Here is a 15,673-nt window from a genome sequence, read left to right as displayed (position 1 = left end):
GAGCAGCCACTGTACTCGAGTCTGGGCGACAGAGTGAGACTCCAACTCAAAAAAAAAAAAAAAAAAAAAAAGAAATTATTTCTTCTGGGATAATTCCTTTCTCCACCTCCCTCTTTTGTGCTTCCGTATTAGCTCCTGACCATTCTCTGACTGTTTTACAATACTCAACCTTTTTTTTTTTTTTTAAGAAAGAATTTCACTCTGTCACCCAGATTGGAGTACAGCAATACAGTCCAGCAGCTCATCACATCCTCTTGACCTCCTGGACTCAAGCAATCCTCCTGCTTCAGCCTCCCAAGTAGCCGGGACTACAGGTGCATATCACCATGCCTGGCTCATTTTTTTTTTGTAGAGTTAAGGTCTCACTATGCTGCCCAGGCTGGTCTCAAATTCCTGGACTCCAGTGATTCTCCTGCCTCTGCCTCCCAAAGTGCTAGGATTACAGGTGTGAGATACAGCACCCAGTCTTCTGTTGACCTTTAAGCTTTTTGAGGATAGACACCATGTCTTGCTCATAGTTGTACTCCCAGGATATGGACCATGCCCAACACACAGCAGTCTGTCAGTAAATATTGAATTTATGAGTAAGATTTCATTGGCAACTCAAAAAAAATTATCTCCCTTAAATTTCTACTCAAACTTTATTGTCATTTTTTGAAGTCATTCTTAAAATTCCAGAAGTTTTTTTAATTATCTAGAACACTTGTAACTACCTTTCCAAACACAGAGAACTTAAACACGTTTTACTACTAACCCAAGATAAGTACAAAAGAATATGAATGAAATTCGGCTGCAAACCAAATATTACAAATACCACCATTCCTAACTTTTATGATAAATGTGCATTCATTCAGCAATTTTAGAGAAAGATTCGAGTAAGGGCTCTTCTACAATTGAAGTTCTATCATTTCATGAAGTTTGTGAATGCTGACTGTGCACAAAGCTCTTATGAAATTCAATCTAAGTAAGCCTTTTTCTTTTTAAGAGACAGGGGTTTTGCTGTTTTGCCATGGGTAGTCTTGAACTCCCAGCTTTGAGCAGTCCTGCTGCCTCAGCCTCCCTATAATTAAGATTACAGGCAAGAGCCACTGCACCTGACTGTAACCTCTTGTACTCTTCTCAGTCTCTATTTTCTGTTCCCTCACACTTGTTTTACTAATTTTTCCTGTTTTGGGGGGGGTTGGGGTTTTTTTGAGTTGGAGTCACTCTGTTGCCCAGGTGAAGTGCACTGCCACAGTCAGGGCTCAGTGAAGCCTCAACCTTTAAAGCTCAGGCCATCCTTCCACTATAGCCTCCTGAATAGCCAGAACTACACGTGTGTGTCACCACGCCCATTTAATTTTTTTGTTTTTTGTGGAGATGAGGTCTCACTCATGCTGCCCGGGCTGGTCTTGAACTCCTGGCCTCAAGCAATTCTCCTACCTCCGCCTCCCAAAGCACGGGGATTCCAGGCATGAGCCACCACACCCAGTCTTAGTTTACCTATTCTGTAGTGTCGTCATGCCTCTCACCTTCATTCCATTAATTAGTCTAATTATGTATGTGTGTTTTGTATATGGATGGCTGGATGTCAGCCCAAAGTTGGTGTTACTAGAACACTGCCATGGCTGAGAACAGTTTTTTCAAATTGCTCTTTCAGAATAGACCCAGCATCTTATTCTTCCTTCATGTTTTTGGAATTGACAGAACTTTTGAAAGTGTTCAACAGTCATTCAAAGCCACGTATGATGACTATCAATTATAAAAGGTAGAATGACTAAAAAAGTAACAGGACTGGTTTTCTAATGCAGCTTTTAAATGACTCTGGTAGCATCAACAGTAAAAGTACACAGCTTCTCAATTTGAGTACTTCAGAGAACATAACTTGCTTTGGCTTCTAGCTTATTGAAGAGGTTGATCATGGAAAAAAAGTTTATGACACAATGTTAAGTGAAGATTTCAGAATTCTATATTATATATGCTATGAGCCGCAATGTAAAAATAAGTATATAATCAAGAATTGGAAGATATTATGGAAAATAAATACTGCTGTTGTGAGAGTGAAGGATGTGTTTCCCCTTTCTTCAAAATTATTTCATGTTGTCTCCTGATGCGGTGGCTCACGCTTGTAATCCCATCACTTTGGGAGGCAGAGGCCAGAGAATTGCCTGAGTCCATGGGATTGAGACCAACCTGGACAATATGGCAAGACCTCATCCCCACAACTAATCAAAAAATTAGCCATATTGGCCCATACCAGTGGTTCCGGTTCCTTGGAAGGCTGGGGTAGACGTGTCTCCTGAGCCCAGCTGATCCAGGCTGTAGTGGCCATGAGCATGCCACTGCACTTCAGCCTGGGAGATGGAGACAGACTCCGACTCAGAAAAAAAAATCAAAAGTATTTCATATTGTCATGATATTATCCTTTTAAATACGTTTTTTTAAAAACTCAGTCAGCACTGAGCCAAGCACAGTGATTCACCTGTAGCCTCAGCTACTTGAGAAGCTGAGGCCAGAGAAATGCTTAAGCCTAGAAGTTCCAAAGCAGTCTGGGAAACATAGCAAGACCCTATCTCTTAAAAAACTAAAAACATCAATCATTACCACCAAGCATAGTGGCTCAAGCCTGCAATCCCAGCACTTTGGGAGGCTAAGACAAGAGGATTGCCTGAGCCCTTGGGTTTGAGACCAGCCTGGGCAACATGGTGAGACCTTGTCCCTATAATAAATAAATAAATAAATAAAATTAGCTGTGTGTGATAGCACACACCTGTAGTTCCGGCTACTTGGAAAGCTGAGGCAGAAGGATCACCAGAGCCCAGCAGGTTGATGCCGGGTGGCTATGAGCATGTCACTGCAATCCAGCTTGGGCGACAGAAAGACTCCAACTCAAAAAAAAATCAGTCATTACTTCATACTCACCATATCAGAGAAAGAGCCAGAAACAGAGAAAGAAATTTGTTCTTTTTTTTTTTTTTTTTTGAGTGGCAGTCTTACTCTGCCACCTGGGCTGGAGTGGTGCAGTGACACGCTCACAGCCTCAACCTGCGGGGCTCAGATGATCCTTCTGCCTCAGCCTTCCAAGCTGCTAGAACCACAGGAATGTGCCTCCATGCCTGGCTGATTTTTTTAAATTTATTGTAGAGATGGGGTCTCACCGTGTTGGTCAGGCTGGTCTTGAACCGCTGAGCTCAGGTAATCCTCTTGTCTCCATCTCCCAAAGTGCTGGGATTACAAGCATGAGCCACTGCGCCCAGCTCATCTTTTAAGAGACAGGGTTTGGCTCTGTCATCCAGGCTGGAGTGCAGTGCTGCAGTCACAGCTCACTGCAGCCTTGAACTCCTGGCCTCAAGCAGTCCTCCTGCCTTGGCTTCCCAAAGCACTGGGATTGGGGCCTGAGCCACTGTGCCAGCCCAGTTCCTTCTGTTAATGGATATTCATATATCCATTACCTAATGTGTTTGCTTGGACCACTATACAAAATACTGTGGTTTAAATGATGGAAATTTATTTCTCACAGTTCTCTAGGTTGGGAAGCTCAAGGTCAAGGTGCTGGCATGGTCAGATTCTGGTGAGGGCCTTCTTCCTGGGTTGTTGACAGCTGCTTTCTGTGTCCTCACAAGGCAGTGGGGACAAGCGCTAGGCTTTTTCTCTTCTTCTAAGGGCACTAATCAAATCACATGCACTCTACCTGGATGGCCTTGTCTAAACCTAATCACCTCCCAAGGGCCCCACCTTCCGATGCCATCCCATTGGGGGTTAGGGTTTCAATATGTGACTTTGGGGGGGGATACAGACATGCAGTTCATAACACCTGGACTTAACACTAAGTATTTTGCCACATTAACTATTTTCTGAAGTGTTTTAAAGTATATTACAAATACTAGGATGTTTTACATCTGAATACTAAAATATGCATCTTTAAAATATCAGGATTGCTGGGATCGGTGGCTCAGCCTGTAATCCCACGCCTTGGGAGGCTGAGGTGAGTGGATTGCCTGAGCCTGTGGGTTCGAGACCCGCCTGGGCAACTTGGTGAGACCTCATCTCTACAATAAATCAAAAAATTAGCCAGGTGTGGTAGCATGCACCTGTAGTTCCAGCTACTTGGAAGGCTGAGGCGGAAGGATCGCCAGAGCCCAGCAGGTTGAAGCTGCGGTGGCCGGGAACAGCCACTGCACTTCAGTCTGAGTGACAGAGTGAGACTCCAACTCAAAAAAAAAAAAAAAAAAAAAAGACTCAGGATGCTTTTCTGTATAACCACAGAATTTGTCATTAACATAACAATAAAAGTTCCTCTGTATCATCTAGTACACTTTCTATCTTTCCACTTACTCAGTTGTCCTCCAAGTGTTTTTTTCAAGCAGTTGCTTCAAACCAGTATCCAATCAAAGTTATGAAATGAATTTGACTGTTTGGACTCTTTTTCCCAATAGACTTTACCTTTTAGAGCAGTTTTGAGTTCACAGCAAACATGATGAAAGGTCCAGAGATTTCCCATATACCCCATCCTCACACACACACACACACACACACACACACACACATCCTCCCATTATGCACATCCTGCAATAGTGTGGTTCATTTTTTTACAATGAACGACCCCACATCGACACGTCAGTATCACCCACTATCCTTAGTTTATGTTAGGGTTCCCTCTTGTCGTTGGGTGGTCTGTTAGGGTTTTGATGCAAAATGACATGTACCCACCATTGTAAAATCTTGCAAAATAGTTTCACTGCCCTAAGAATCCTCTGTGCTCTGGTATATTCGGACTTGTATTCTCTCTACCTTTAAAATAGAACCCATTCCCCCACCCCCACCTTTATTCTTGTTGTTGACTCCTTGGAAGAGACATGGCCAGGCTGTTGTCCTGTCAGGGTCCCACTTGTGTTGAAGTGTTTCCTCTGGTTGTCTTTTGCTTTTTTCCTCTTGTAGCCTCTGTCAACTGGAAATTAGATCTAAAGCCTTGGTTAAGTTCAAGTTAAACATTTTAGGAGTGAATACCTTATAGTATTCTTTATAGTGATCTTGTATTTTATATTGCATCATATAAGGAACCAATAACATCTGGTAGTCCTAAGACAGGGTAAAGTTGACAGCCTGTAAAGTGATATTAGAAAGTAGTATCTTTCCCCTTGGAAAAACAGGTAACTAGTGGGACAATGCTTGGAAATCACACCCATGTAATCAGTTTCCTGTTAGCCTTTTACCTGTGTGTTGTAACATCCTTGCCTGAGTCGGGTATTTTATTAGAAGTTGCAAAGTGAGGCCAGGCGTGCGGTGGCTCTCACCTCTAATTCTGCCCCTTAAGAGGTGGAGGCAAGAGGATCACGTGGGCCCAGAAGTTCGAGACCAGCATGAGCAACATAGCAAGACAGTGTCTTTACAGAAAATAACAAATCTAACCGGTGTGGCGATGCATGCCTATAGTCACAGCTACTCGGGAGTCTGACACAGAAGGATCGTTAGAGCCCAGGAGTGGGAGGCTGCCGTGAGCCATGATGGTGCCACTGCACTCAAGCCTGGGTGACAAAGTGAGACCCTGTCTCTTAAAAAAAAAGTTGCAAAGTGTCATTTTTCTAATTCTTTCAACATTTGTCTTTTTTAAAATGAGCTTTTCCTTATCAACTAGGTCTATGTGGTTATCCTTAAATGTTATCCTGAAATTCAGTTCTTATGGGAATGGAATAAGTGATTGATTCTTTCCTTTAATTACCAGTTTTTAGAATAAGACTCCTGTGGTGGTTCTGGGCCTTGCTGTTCCCTACCTGGGAGGGCGGGCTGGGAGAGGTGGAAGCTGACCCCTGCAAGTTCCCTCCTCTGTCTTCCATCTCCTGAAACTGGAAGACTGTCGGGGTGGAAGATTGGAGCCAGAGTGTCCCCCCCCATCTCCTCCTTTGGGTTTCTAGGATTTAATAACCTTAGTTTGTTTCCATTTTGTTGATTTATTGGGGTTTTTTTTGGTTTTCATTTATTGATTTTACTTTCATTTTATTAGTTTATGGAAAGCAATAATGGTTTTTTACTTATGAGACTGATACCAAGTTTTGTTATTATTTTGGTTTTTAAAAAGACAAATTTAAATAGTAACTGTGTCTCGTATAGGTAGTGCACAGATGAGGCAAAAATTGTGTAAGTGGTCCATGGACTAAATACTAGGAAGAAACTTTAAGCAAGATCAAGTGTGGAAATCTGGACAGCGTCAGTGGGATTGGGGGAGTGGATATGAGATATTGAAAAGCTGAATAGCTTTCCAGTAACTTGCATGTGGAAGGAGGAGGAGGGGAACTCAAGGATGCTGGCCAGTCCCTGGCTTGGGCGATTGATGACACAAGTGTTCACTGAGATGGGGAATATAGGGAGCACATGTTTCATCTCTACTATTAATAACGAATCAGATTCAGATATTAGGTAGAAGTAGACACTAAGTCAAAACTCATGTGTTTTTTATAACCATCTTAAGAAGTTACAGATTGAGTATGTTTGACAAGGTGTGTGTCATAAGCAACAAAGTGTTGTGGATAATGAATAGAGGAAAGTGAGTGACAAGTTTCTGTGATGAAAGTTCCCTAATGACCCATCTTACTCCATGTCTCTCCCCCAAGCTTGTGTAACACTATATGGAATAGGTGCTCAGGAAGACTTGGGTAGCTTGAGTCCGAAAACTGGAATCACTTTTCTGTTTCTGTGTCTGCTAATGTGTCTTATTAATATCTATTTTCTACAGCACTATTTTGCTGTCTCTTTGATCTCAAGGATTATTCTATGATTAGCAGAGTTGTAAAGCTTAACGCCACAAAAAAATTCTTTAAAACCTGGTAAGGTAGTTACAGCTTGTGAATTGATTTTTTTTTTTTTTTACAATTTATCATCACAGAGCAGATGTTAAGGGTTTAATTAAATACTTCTATTTGGAGTTCATTTGATGACCTAAATTAGAAGTTACTACTTTTTATGTTTTTTTGTAGAATGGCTTTAAGTGTCACTGTATGTCCGAATCTCATCAGAGACAGCTGTTGCTGGCTTCAGAAAATCCTCAGCAGTTTATGGATTATTTTTCAGAGTAAGTAACTTGAAAAACTCCTTATCTCATAAGCTTTATTCAGTTGGACACTAAATAGATCGTTAATGTTTTATATATTAGAGGTTCTATTGTGTCTTATATGTTAACGTAGCTATATTCTTTCTCTGCTCGGTTTTTATCTTCTTTTAAAGATTTGTCTGGTATGAAATTGGTACGACAATGTTTCTCACAATTTAGTTTTTTCTTCCTTCCACTTTAGGTATACAGAACTGTCTTTTGTTATAACACAGTTGTGACTAGGTAGTCGGGCCACCCGAATGCAGATCATTCCTATGCGGGAGCATGTGCCTTTGGGTGACCTGCTTCAGGTTTTCTCATCTGTAAAAAGGGACTGAAACTAGGGAACTCTTCTAAGCATTGCTGATCCTTCACGGAGTCTGTGTGAAGATCAGTGGGTCAATACTTTGTAAGTGCTTGGAGGTACCAGTACCTGATTGAGACACCTGTTAATTACTATTAGTGGTCTTGCTTCTAGCCATATCTTTCTTTCCAAACTAATAGATCTTTTGCTTTTAGGGCTTCTCTATGTTCTTGAAAATTGTTGAGGGCCCCAAAGAGCCTCTGTGTATCTGGGTTGTATGTATTAACACTTAGAAATCAAAACAGATTGGGAGTGATGGTTCATACCTGTAATCCCAGCCCATTGGGAGGCCAAGACGAGAGGGTTGCCTGAGCCCACGAGTTCGTGACCAGCCTGCGCAACTTGGCAAGACCTTGCCACTACAATAAATCAAAAAATTAGCCAGGCGTAGTGGTGTGTGCCTTTAATTTCAGCTACTTGGAAGTCTGAGGCAGAAAGATCACCTGAGCCGAGCAGGTCGAGGCTGTGGTGGCTGTGAGTGTGCCATTGCACTCCAGCCTTGGCAAAAGAGTGGGACTCCAACTCAAAAAAGAAAGAAAAGAAAGAAACCAAAACAGAAGCTCAAAAATGTATTTATAAACTAATTTTAAAATAATAGTAAACTTAGTATGTGTTAAAATAAATAGCATTTTTAATGAAAAGTAATTATGCCACATTTTAAAGGATGCACCATTTTGCATTTTTGTAAATCTCTTCAGTGTCTCACTCAAGAAAAGACAGTTGGATTCTCACATCTCCTGTGCATTCAGTCTGTTGTGAAGTGTTTGATTGAAGTCCATAAAGAAAACCCAGGCTTACGTCTATAATACCAGTACTTTGGGAGATCGAAGTGAGAGAATTGCCTGAGCCCACGGGTTCAAGACCAGCCTGGGCAATTTGGAAAGACCTCATCTCTATAATAAATCAAAAAATTAGCTGGGCATGGTGGCGTGTACCTATAGTTCCAGCTGCTTGGAAGGCTGAGGCAGAAGGATCACCTGAGCTCAGCAGGTCGAGGCTACAGTGGCGGTGAGCATGCCACTGCACTCCAGCCTGGGCGACAGAGTGAGACTCCAATTAAAAAAAAAAAAAAAAAGCCCAGGCTTTACATAGAGATGTAGCTGGGAGGGGAGTGCATTTTAATAATCCTTTCAGATAATTTTGGAGTATTCTTTGATATTTACATCAAAACACAATGTATGGCAGTTTCTTAAAGATTCCTTGCAGTATGGAATCTGAAACCAGGTCAGTGAACTTTTTGAACTCTGTTACATCAAAATCTATTAGACATCTTTGACTTTGAGTGGATGTCATACCCATGCATGATTTTGTAACATCATGTGCTGATTGTTTGAAAAGTGCCATTTTACTAAGTGTTATAGATCATCCAAATTGTGACATGTTCTGTGGAATAACTCCGTAGAATCATATTCATTAATCTCAACACCGACGTCCTCAGAAACATTGTTAAGTATTGGGAAGCATGTCAGACTCAGTGGCAGATACTACTTTGAAAGTTCAAGTTTTATCTTTGGCCACAGACACTGTCAGCTGTTTTCCTTAATGCAAAAGAGTTACTTTGTTTATTTTTGAAAAAATATATGCCAACTATTCAATTTGGAGTAATGCTAGTTGGTATTGTCAGTTGTTCTTTCAAGTCATAATGGTGTCCCATGGAAGAGATGTTTCAGCTTGCGACTCAAGCAGTCACACAGTGCTTTTCTCAGGACAGCTGTAGTGCAACAGCAGAAGCGGTTTCTTCGTGACTTTCATTTTGTCACCCAGAATGTTAGGAAGATGCGTACTTGTGGGCTGATGTTTGTCTGATACAGTCAGTGACTGGTCTGCAAGCATGTAGTGGTGAGGAGCATGCTGGTTGCTGGCACGGCTTGCTGTCAGCACCGCTGCCCTGGCTTTGCGAAGCTGCCAACGGGCTCACCCTATTGCTCTTCTATAAAACCATCAGTGTAAATCACACAGTGCCAAGGGCAGACGCGGCGTATCCGTGGACACCTACCGCCATCCTGAGTGCCACGGTGTGCATGTGCCATGCCAGGAGGCACTGCTCTGGCAAGTGCGGCTGCACCCAGAACTCTCCGTCCCCACACTCCCGGCTCAGCCGCCAAGGCTGCCTTTTCTGTCTTCTTCATCCTTCTCGAGCTTTCTCTGAGAACGCCCCTTTGCCACGTGAGTGAACGCCTCTGCTCAGTGTCCTCTCACAACTTTCCAGCTTCCCCCTTGGTGCTTGCTTGCTTCGTGAACGCCTCTTCCTCTCCTGCGCCTCAGATCCAAGAAGGTTCTCCAGGGTGTAACTCGAGACAGATGTTAGGATGAACTTCAAGGTGTAAGAGTCCCCTGCTATAAAGGTGACAGGTGAAAGGCTAATGGAACTCAGGAGATTGTGTGGAGTGGGGTGAGAAGGAGTCACCTTTATATTTGGGGACTCTTACATCTTGAAGTTCATCCTAACACCTGTCTCGAGTTACAGATTTACTTTTTTTTTCCTGGACAGCTCTCATCTGTGTTTCTGAAAGCTGTCTCAGAGTCAGCGCTTCTATAACTGAACTCAGTGTTTGCTCCTGCAAACCTGCTTCTGATCCTGTGTTGGCTAACAGCCATCTGCCCAGTCTCCTAAGCTGTAAGCCTCAAGTTCTCTTGGAAGTCCCTCTTGTCAGCTCTACACAACATCATTTAATCTATCTACATGTCTGTCTGTCTGTCTATCTCTCTATCTCTCTATCTATCTATCTATCTGTCTATCTATCTATCTATCTAGATGCGGTCTCCCTGTGTTGCCCACCTCAGCCTCCTAAGTAGCTGGACTCTAGGTATATGCCACTGCACCTGACTTACAAGCTTACAATGTCATGTAAACATATGTCTTTCCCATTCTCACTGCCCTTATAATAGTTCTCAGCTTCTCTCACCTACTGTACAACGTCTGAGAATGAGGTTCGTGAACCATCCTAGAAAAAGTTCTCCATACCTCATTGTTGAATATCACTGTGGTCAGCTTTGAAGTACCCCCCCCCCCCGGTAAGCTATGCACCTACGCTAGCACCTAGTTTACCTGTCAAAGCAATTTTGGAACTCTTTCTGGAATGGCCATCACAGCTGTCATCATTATTTGTTCGGGTTTGATAATTAAGTTCACACACTTGCCACCGTGCACTTATGTTGGCAGCACTGTACAAACAATATTGGAACACCCTCCCTACTCACCTGATCTGTCCCCCAATGGCTTTTTTCTTTACCCAAAGATGAAGGAAACATTGAAAGGAAGATATTTTGATGATATTCAGAACATGAAGTGTAATACAACAACAGCTCTGATGGCTGTTCCAGAAAAAGTTCCAAAATTGCATTGATGGGTAGACTAGGTGCTGACGTTGATGCATAGCTTCCCAAGGGGAAGACTTCAAAGATGACCTTATTGAGATTTAGCCTTGAGGTATGGAGCACTTTTTCTAGGTGGAGTTTGCAAACTTAATTGTTTGCAATTGTTTGCAAACTTAATTGACATAAAACCTATGTCAGTGACTTTCTCCCAGTCCCCCAACCTGCGACTTGGCCCCTTGTGTATGGTTTCTTCCAGTGCTTCACAACCCTGGCATGCATCAGAATCACCCGGGTAGGGCTTGTTCACAGAACAGCAGATTCCACAACCAGCTTCTGAGTCAGTAGATCGGGGTGGGGCTGCAGATTTCAACTCCAAACTGACCTTTAACTTAATCCTTGAAAGTTGTTATATTTTGGAGTTCTTTCCCCGCTTCATTTTTAAAGGTTCATAACAGATGATTCATACATTATTTGGACATTAACACCATACTGTTGCTTAAATTTCAGGAAGTCGAGCTTGTATATTTGGAGATATTTCTTAATGTTTTCCTTTCTTTCTTTATTAGGGAATTCCGAAATGACTTTCTAGAACTCCTCAGGAGACGCTTTGGTAAACATCTTAAGTATTGTGCAGATAATAACTTTATAATGGTATAGTCTTCTCAGGATCAACAGTCACATTCTGTCCTTAGGCACTAAGCGCGTCCACAACAACATTGTCTACAATGAATACATCAGCCACCGAGAGCACATCCACATGAATGCTACGCAGTGGGAAACACTGACGGATTTCACCAAGTGGCTGGGCAGAGAGGGTAAGAAGAAGAGATTGTCTGAATGGCTGTTACGTGGCTCTGTTGATGGGAGAGAAAGACTTGTCATCATTTCTAAATTCATGGGAAAGAGGATGGGATTAATTGTGCCTATTATCGTTGAATACGGATGTCTGGAATAGTGCTTTTGGCAGTGCAGAGTCTTTCATGTTTTTATTTTTTTTTTTATTTTTTGAGTTGGAGTCTCTGATGCCCAGACTGGGGTACAGTGGCACATTCATGGCTACTGCAGCCTCAGTATTCTGGGCTCAGGCGGTCCTTCCACCTCAGCCCTCCAAGTAGCTGGAACTATAGGTGCACGCCACCACACCCGGCTAGTTTTTTTTATTTATTATAGAGATGCGGTCTCACTAAGTTCCCAGGCTGATCTCAGACCCCTTAGCTCAGGCAATCCTCTCATTCCTGTCTCTCAAAGGATTACAGATGTGAGCCACCAGACCCAGCAGTTTCTAATATTTTGTTTTATATATATATTAGAGACAGAGTCTCACCCTGTCACCCAGGCTGGAGTGCAATGGTGCGATAATAGCTCACTGCAGCCTTGAGTTCCTAGGCTCAAGTAATCCTCCCGCTCAGTCTCCCAAGTGGCTGGAACTGCTGTTGTGTGCCACCACACTTGGCTAATTTTTAAAAAATTTTTGTAGAAATAGGATCTTGCTGTGTTGCCCAGGCTGGTCTAGAACTCCTGGTCTTAAGCCATTTTTCTACCTCAGCCTCCCAAAGTGCTAAGATTATAGGTGTGAGCTACCATGGCTGGCTAACTGTACAAAGTTTCATCACTGAAGAATCCTCTTATTTAGATGAAAACTTATTAGCTATCTCCTCCATCCTCCCACCCCCTACTTTTCTTACCCTCCTTAAGATTTTTTTTTTAAGTTGCTTTTTCTTATCTTCATAAGATAAGTTTGGGATAAGAAAGAAAAAAAATTATATCAATGTTTTGCTTATTCATTATGCTACTTTAGTCTATTTCAGGAGAATAATTTCTGCTTCAAGTTAGCAAACATCTTGTACTCAATGGCTATTAAATACTTAGACACAATTGAAGAATTACTATATGAGATGATGCAGTTGTCCCTTGTCTCTCAGTATCTGTGGGGGGTTGGTTCTAGGACCCCTGCTGATACCAAAATCCATAAACACCCAAGTTCTTGAAATAAAATAGTGTAGTATTTGCATATAACCTACACACATTCTCCTGTAAACTTTAAATAATCTCTAGATTGCTTATAATACTTCAAGTGTTGTATAAATAATTTTAATACTGTATTGTTTAGGAAATAATGACAAGTAAACAAATGCCTGTACATGTTCAGTATAGATACAATCATGCATTAAAAAAAAGTTGGGGGGTGGGATTGGCGGTTGAGGGAAACTGCCAGGGGAGGGAGGGGCACACCTCATCAACAAGGGTATCTGCATAATGAACATTTGTTTACCTAACCCTGAATTGTACTCCACATCTTTAAAATAAATAAATAATTTTTTTTAAGTGTCTGATGTACAGTTGGTTGAATCCACAGATGCAGAACCCACGAATATGGAGGACTGATTATATGTTTTTCAGGTCCTTCACTTGCTTAAATATATCACCTCAACCTAGCTACGTAAAAACCAGAATCATTTTTTTCTACCTAAAAAGATAAAGAAAATATTCTGCTTACCGTATCTAAATTTCATTGTATAAATATGAAAAATTTATGTGCTGTGTGGATTTGTGTCTTTGAATGGGTTTGAGTGCATTTGAATGAAGGAGTAAATACACAGACGTGGAACACAGTTACATTTCATTTCACTTTGATTGTCTGCAAACATATGGCACCTGTTGTTTTTTTAAGGCTTGTGCAAAGTGGATGAGACACCAAAAGGCTGGTATATCCAGTACATAGACAGGGACCCAGAAACTATCCGCCGGCAGCTGGAACTGGAGAAAAAGAAGAAGCAGGACCTTGATGATGAAGAAAAAACTGCCAAATTTATTGAAGAACAAGTGAGAAGAGGTCTGGAAGGGAAGGAACAGGTGGGCAGCAATGTCATCCGGCGAGGCAGTATTGAAAGCGTTTAAAGGAGCAGGCCCTGAATGGAAAGTTTGTAGCTCTGTTCCTTAACTTAGAGGAGAAAGCATGCTCAGCTGTCAAAGCACAGGTTTTGAAGTTGAGACAAACCTTGGTTTAATTCCTGACTTGCTTCATGACCTTGCATAATTATAGACTCTTTCTTAACCTCCGTTTTCCTGTCTCTAATATAGAGACAGTACCTTGTGGGAAGACAACGTAAACAGATCATCTTAGCTGACTGTACTGTGCAGTGTATGGGAGTGTTGGGGGCCAACGTTTAGTCCAGCCTGGGGAGGACAAAGACTTATTTGAAGGTGTACAGAACCCCTGAGCTCAGGAGTCTTGAAGAACCAGTGAGTGAAGCCAGACGAACAGGGGAGGGAAAGGGCTCAGGCATTAGAATAACTAGGTCAGGGCACTGATGTCAACAATCGTTTATCAGTGCTTCTTATGTGCCAGGACTCTTGGGCCCTGCAAAACCCAGTGAGCAAAAGATACAAAAACTGCCCCTTGTGGTTCACATCCGAACAGTTGTCACCAGGTGTGGTGGCTCACACCTGTAATCCCAGCACTTTGAGAGACAGAGGTGAGAGGACTGCCTGGGCAACTTGGTGAGACCTCGTCTCTACAATAAATAAAAAATTAACCAGGCGTGATAGCACGCACCTGTGGTTCCAGCTACTTAGAAAGCTGAGGTGGAAGGATCACCTGAGCCCAGCAGGTCCAGGCTGTGGTGGCATTAACATGCCACTGCACTCTGACCTGGGCAACAGAGTGAGACTCCTACTCAAAAAATAAATACATACATACATAATAACAGTTGTGTTAGAGCAGTTAAATACAGCCTGCTATGTATGTGAAACTACTAGCTACTTACCATCTTTTAAACTTTTTATTGAACTCTAACATACATTCATTAAAGTGCATAATGGCATTAATGTTACACGTATATAGTTCAATGAACTTTACACATATGTGTGAGAAGAGAAAGAGAGAGAGAAATAGATAAATAGCTTGTGTTAACCACCACCCAGATACAGATATAGAATACTTCCAGTGTCCCAGAAGGTTCCTCATGCTAATTCCCAATTAAAACCCCCGCCCCCAGGAGTAACCACTATTCTGGGTACCACATGCTTATTGATTAGTTGAATCTATTCTTGAACTTCTTATAAATGAAGTCATACCATATGCTGTCTTTTATATCTGGCTTCTTTAACTCAAATACAATGTTTGTGCAATCCATCCATGTTGTTTACTATCTGTGTTTCACTCTTTTTTTTTTTTTAAGTTGGAGTCTCACTCTGTCACCCCTCATGGCCACCCCAAGCATCGACCTGCTGGGCTCTGGCGATCCTTTCACCTCAGCCTTCCTAGTAACTGGAACTACAGGCATGCCATACCATGCCCGGCTAGTTTTTGGTTTATTGTAGAAATGAGGTCTCACCAAGTTGCCCAGGCTGGTATCGAACCCATGGGCTCAAGCAATCCACTCACCTCAGCCTCCCAAACTGCTGGGATTACAGGCTGAGGCACCAAGCCTGGCCATGTGTTTCACTCTTTTTGAAAAATTGACATGTAGTATCCCATTTTGGAGTAGAGCACTCTCTGTTCTTTTGAGGAACATCTATCTGGCTGTTTTCAGCTTTTGCTGTTATGATGATAGCTGCTCTGATCATTATTCTACATGTCTTGTTTAAGCTGTTTAGCTTATAGAGTCATACAGGAGGCCAAGTATGGTGGTTTATGCCTGTAATCTTAGCACTAGGGGTGGGAGAGATGGAGGGGTCACTTGAGGCTAGGAGCTCAAGGCCTGCCTAGGTGACATAGGGAGAACCCATCCCTACAAAGTTTTTAAAAAAATAATAAACAGGGCATGATGGCATACACCTGTAGTCCCAGCTATTCAGGAGGCTGAGGCAGGAGGATCACTTGAGCCCAGGAGTTTGAGGCTGCAGTGAACTGTGATCCCACCACTGTACTCCAGCCTGGGTGATGGCGTGAGACCCTGTCTTCCAAAAAAAGAGTAATGCAGGAA

At 42.3% G+C, this 15,673-nt stretch overlaps 1 protein-coding gene across 1 annotated transcript in view; it reads left to right on the top strand.

Annotated features, from left to right (window-relative positions):
• Positions 1-15,673, top strand: part of KIN (Kin17 DNA and RNA binding protein) — a 48,907-nt gene that overhangs the window by 11,524 nt on the left and 21,710 nt on the right. The window contains exons 2-5 of the mRNA XM_008073748.2: positions 6,951-7,045; positions 11,312-11,355; positions 11,438-11,560; positions 13,417-13,598. Of these exons, the coding sequence (XP_008071939.1) occupies positions 6,951-7,045; positions 11,312-11,355; positions 11,438-11,560; positions 13,417-13,598 (444 nt within the window). The remainder of the gene's footprint in view (positions 1-6,950; positions 7,046-11,311; positions 11,356-11,437; positions 11,561-13,416; positions 13,599-15,673) is intronic.

This window comes from Carlito syrichta, unplaced genomic scaffold (genome assembly GCF_000164805.1).
Source record: "Carlito syrichta isolate Samal-C Ts95f unplaced genomic scaffold, Tarsius_syrichta-2.0.1 Scaffold316052, whole genome shotgun sequence".
In the NCBI taxonomy this organism is placed as follows: Eukaryota; Metazoa; Chordata; class Mammalia; order Primates; family Tarsiidae; genus Carlito; species Carlito syrichta.
The sequence above is the reverse complement of the archived record's forward strand: the minus strand, read 5'-3'. Positions and strand labels throughout refer to the sequence as shown.